Raw genomic sequence first — 5358 nt, 5'->3', positions numbered from 1 at the left:
TTAGGCCAAAAAGAAGGCTGCAGAACAGCAGGAGCTAACAGGTAGCTGAGTTTGAGCCCCGTTTGGAATAACGCACAGAACAGGACTGATCAGTCCGCTCGCTCCCGTCGCAGGTCGGCTCGGTGCCTGTCACAGCGCATGCGCGATCACATACGGGGGAACATTTCGCCGCTAGCCTCCTTGGTTGCCGATCGCCTCTCTCCCCACCAGAGCCGGCAGCTCTGACGCACTTGGAAGAGAGAGAACACTCTCGCGAAACGCAAATCACTGACACTTCTCTCACTTTATCACGGGAGAACCGTTGATCGGTTTGAACAACCCCTATGAATTCCTCCGGTTTGAAACCTTCGCGCGCCGCCTGAATCCCGCGATCTAAAATTCCATGTACCCTGTATCCGAACTCCTCGATCGTTTCGTGATCGCGTCGCTGTACGTCCCACAATTCGCTTCGCATGTCGTTAAGGTTAAATGTCCGGGGATACGCGGATTTTATTAAATTAACTAGTGCTTCTACAGTCCGGGGAGGGTCGTCGCCTACGATGCCGCGGTAGGTTAGATATGGTGTTGGAATCCGGGTGGTCAAGTAATGCTCCTTTTGTACAGTAAGAATTTATTCATTTACATTGAACTCACGCCGAACTCAACTATTAAGAATGACGGAATTTGCAGCGGAATTTGACTTTTTGGAAATCAACTGCCGTCGAAGTTTGATTGGGATCTTCATGTTCGCCTACTTTTCGCACGAGATATCTATGATTTCGCAACGCTTTCACGACCTCATATGGCCCCAAGAATTTATTTGCAAATTTTAAACCTGGTCCTGTCTGCGTTTGTCTGATGGCAACTAGATCAGGTGATTGATATACAATGGGTTCTTTTCGTCGCTTATTATAGGTGTTTTTATTTTCTGCTTGTACTTTCGCAATGTTTCTCGCTGCCTCTTCGCGCATCGCGTCACGCTTTTCTTGAAATTCTCGCATACATTCCTTCTCTATAATCGACCTAATTTCTACGTTCTCTTTCAGATTCGCGTCAACGCCAAAGAATAATCGAAACGGAGAAGTACCAATACTACGATGCACTGCCGTATTAATATATTTCTGCGCGGTTTCTAAATACTTGAACCACTCATCCTGTTTCGGGGCTGATAATTTAGTTATTACAGAGATTAGCGTTCTATTCATTCTCTGACTTGGCCGTTCGCTCGGGGAACTCCCACTGTTGTTAGCACCTGTTTTATTTTTTCCCCTGAGCAGTACTCTTGAAATTCTTTAGAAGTGAATGCTGCACCTCTGTCTGAAATGATCCTGCGCGGATTCCCGAAAATAGCTGCCTGTTTACTGAGTCTCGCGATAACCTCAGCTGCGTTTGTGGTTTTTGTTGCATAGAACCAAGCAAATTTCGAAAATGAATCTACTACTACGAATATGTGACGATAATTCTTGCGCGTCGAAGGTAGCGGACCTAAATGGTCCACGTGATATGTATCCAGTGGTACTTCTCCTTTCGCTATTGGTTGTAAAAACCCCTCTGCTTTACCGGATTTTCGGTCAGCTAATATGCAAGAAACGCAATTTCGAACAATTTTCTCGATTCTCGACCGCGCATTGGGAATCCAATACTCTTTATTTAGTATCGCTTCAGTTTTCGCCGCCGAAAAGTGTCCTCGCTCGTGTGCCTCGCGCAATATTTGCAACATCATAGGTTTAGGTACGACTAGTTTCAATTCCCCCTCTACCTCTTTGAATAACACTCCTCCCTTAATTACATAACCCCTGATCTCATCTTTTTCAGCTAACCCTATTATCCTTTTTATGTCAGTATCGTCGCGCTGGGCTTTTGCAAAACGACGTTTTAAGCTATCCATACACTCCTCTACGACGAAACACGCTGAAACGGGATTCCTGCTTAGCGCATCAACATGCAGCATCCTTTTTCCAGGTCTATGCTCGATTTCGTACGTGAATTCTTCCAGCAATAAGACCCATCGCGCAACTCTCACACACAGATCGCGTTTCTTCATTGTCAAAGTGAATGCCCTACAGTCTGTTACAATTTTAAATGGAATTCCGAGCAGATAGACTCTGAATTTTTTTAGTGCCCTGACTATAGCTAACACTTCCAACTCGTAACTCGAATATTTTTGTTCGGCTGACGACGTTTTTCCGCTCGCGTAGTATACTGGATGTAGTTTGTTATCGCGCGAATTTTTCTGTAACAGTACCGCCCCATACCCAAACATAGAGGCGTCGGTGTGTAGTTCCGTTTCCGCATTTGCTCGATAGATACTTAATACCGGCTTATCACATAAAAGTTTCTTTAATATTTCGAATGCGTCTTTCTGGGGCTCTTCGAATACAAAGACCTTATCCGCTTTTAACATATCACTGAGCGGCCGCGCTATTAGGGAATCCTGGGGAATAAACTTTCTAAAATAGCCCGTTAATCCGAGAAAACTCTGTACTTGACGAATGGTCGTTGGCTGCGGAAATTTACGCACCGCCTCAGTTTTACGCTCGGAAGGATAAATTTTCCCGTTACTGATTTCATGTCCAAGATACTCTACTCTTTCTCGCAAAAATTGACACTTCTCCCAGTTTATCTGCAGCCCGGCTTTGCTTGCCACGGACAGTACTCGCCTCAAATTCCGAATTCCGCTCTCGTAACCTACGGAAGGTACTATTAAATCATCAAGATAAGCTAAAACTATTTTTTCTTGGATCAGGTCTTTAAACACGTTACTAATATATTTTTGGAAAATTGCGGGTGAATTGCATAACCCAAATGGCACCCTTAGGAATTCATAATGCCCATCTGGAACAATGAAAGCCGTATATTTGCAACTATTCTCGTCTACAGGCACGTGGAAAAATCCGTTTCTTAAGTCGAGGGTGCTATAGTATTTCGCGTTGTGTAACAAATCTAATTGGTCCTCAATTAGCGGTAACGGAAACCGGTCTCTGACGATTTTAGAATTTAATTTTCGGTAATCTACACAAATTCGCGTTGAACCGTTTCTTTTTTTGACAAGTACGATGGGACTTGCATACTCCGATAACGATGGTCTAACGATGCCATTTTCCACCCATTCCTGAATCTGCTTATTGACGATATCTCTTTCTAAGGGCGCCAACCGCCTCGCTCGCTCATAGACCGGTTCGTCGTCTTTCGTTACAATGGCCATTTTAATGGGCGTTTCCCTAACTTTTCCCGGCTTGTATTCTGAAACTATTTGGCGGATGTCTTCCCGATAAGCGTCTGGTACATTTGCGGTAACCATATCCTCGTCTTCGAAAATGTCTATTTTAAATACTTCGGGAATGCGATCATCATTTTTCACGGACAGTGGTCGAATGGAAATCTCCCCTTGCGCGACATGCATTTCCACCTTGCTTAAGAAGTTCGTGCCTAGCAACAACTCGTCTCTGATAATTCTACCCGGTACTACGTGGATTTGCGCGGAATAGTTATTATTGTCTATCTGCAATTCCCCTTCAAATGCACCGTTTGTCTCGTGAACTTCGGATCCTGATCCGCGAAACGCTAATTTCGGCGAGCTCAAACGCGGAGAGCCCAGCTTCCTATATTGATCATCCCGTATGAACGAAATGTCACTCCCGGTGTCGATCAACGCTTCGAATTTTGTTCTGTTTAACGTTACCTCTTTAATATATTTCCTTGGTGCTGATTGCACGAGGGCGCATGATGCTCCTGGTTGTGCCAGCTCCTCAGTACATCTTGCCGCAACATGTCCACGTTTGTTGCATTTGAAGCATTTGGGACCGCTTCCCCTCGTAGGACAATCGTAGCCCAAGTGACCTGCTTCTCCGCAATTGTGGCAGCGCCGCAAGTTCCCTTCACGCGTCCGTTGAACGTAACCTCTGCTCTCCGTTCTTCTTTCTTGAGACGCGTTGTCTCGGTTTCTTACCCTTGCCTCTGACGCTCCTTCGCCTCGTTTTCCTCCTTCTCGGAGCGTTATGTCTTCGAATGCTTCGAGCAGTGCTTCTTTGGTTCTAAATCGCAACATTCGCGCTTGGTCGCGAAGCTGCGAATCCGGGATTCCCTGAATGAGGTACGCCACGATTTCCCTTTCAGGAATTGGCACTCGATTCGCCACAATTATTTTCTCATGTACATAATTGTGGAACGTTTCTCCTCTCTTCCACGTCCTCTCTTCGAACTGCTTCCGCAACGCCAGGATATTGGGCTCATGTCTGAACATGCTTCTAAGATCAGACAAAAGTCCCTGCACGGACATTGTGATATGTTCTGGCTTAGAATGTAGCCATTCAAGAGCTTTCCCCTTTAATTTCATTCCGATAAGGATCCTAGCACTATCTTCACTCAGATGGTATGTATCTCGCAGTAGGTTTAGCTGTCTTTCCCAAATATCGTAACGCGAAGGTTCTCCGTCGTATGAGCTCAATAATTCTGCAATTTGTTTTATCTTTTGACCATGCGGTACACTCACCGTATTTGATGTACCAGGTTCGGTCTGTAGCCTCGTCCCTGGTTCTTCCGTAATGTTTAATTCCTGCATTTGCTTCAGCATCTCGATCTCTCGGCGTGCCAGCATCAAATCGCGTTGGACGAGCTCCTTTTCCTTTTCCACCAGCTCCAGATGTTTTCGAAGCAGGGAAGCCTCAATCGCGCTCTTCGGCCCATCGGGCGGTACCGCGATAGCCTCGAATTGTGGTTCCTGCAACTGTTTTATTAATTCCTCTGACATGAATCCAGAAGGACCTGCTTCGGTTAAACGGTTAATAAGCTCCGCTTTAGTTCCTGCTGTTGGTAGATTTATGAACCGCAACCTTTCCTTTAACTCTGTCGTCGTAAGTCTGCTCAGGTTCACGCCCTCCGTTCCAGAAAAACTCATCTTTGGTTCTTCGTGATACTCTTAACCTCGTAACTCTTTTACTCTGCACGTTTCCGACTACCGTAGGTTTTCTATTAATCACTCACGATAGCACTGTTACTGTACAATCCCGGACGAGCCCCCAAAATTGTGGGATTTAGTATTAAACGGATGCGGTGATATAAGAAATTCTATTCCGTCGGTAAACGATATAATTTTTAACTCTTTATTTCTCTGTCCTACACTTTTGACAAGCCTCCCTCCGTCTCCCGTCAGCTGTCTCCTCCTCGCTATTGACGCGTTGCCCGGGGTTATCGCTCTCTCTCACTCACTCATTCACTCTCTCTCTCTCACTCTTATCCTCGCGTTCGTTCACTCGTCATTTGGCAGGGCCGTCGCGCAACCGTCTTACAAAAACGTGTAAGAACAATTATTTTACTCCTACATATGTCTTATCAATAGTAGGGGAGGAGGACCCTTAGACCTAGTGACTAACGAGCCTT

General features: G+C 45.5%; 1 protein-coding gene across 1 annotated transcript; it reads right to left on the bottom strand.

Annotated features, from left to right (window-relative positions):
* LOC122403148 lies at positions 1-4876 on the bottom strand. The gene is made up of 3 exons (XM_043406501.1): positions 3035-4876; positions 284-427; positions 1-126 (listed from the first exon to the last, which is right to left on the bottom strand). Exons 1-3 carry the CDS (start codon positions 4874-4876, stop codon positions 1-3), a joined length of 2112 nt encoding a protein of 703 aa, XP_043262436.1.
* Between the last annotated feature and the right edge of the window lie 482 nt (positions 4877-5358).

The sequence above is a fragment of the Colletes gigas genome, unplaced genomic scaffold (assembly GCF_013123115.1).
Source record: "Colletes gigas isolate AHSC1104 unplaced genomic scaffold, ASM1312311v1 Colletes_gigas_Sc00045, whole genome shotgun sequence".
NCBI lineage: Eukaryota > Metazoa > Arthropoda > Insecta > Hymenoptera > Colletidae > Colletes > Colletes gigas.
Note: the sequence above shows the minus strand (reverse complement) of the source record. Positions and strands in the feature narration are given on the sequence as shown.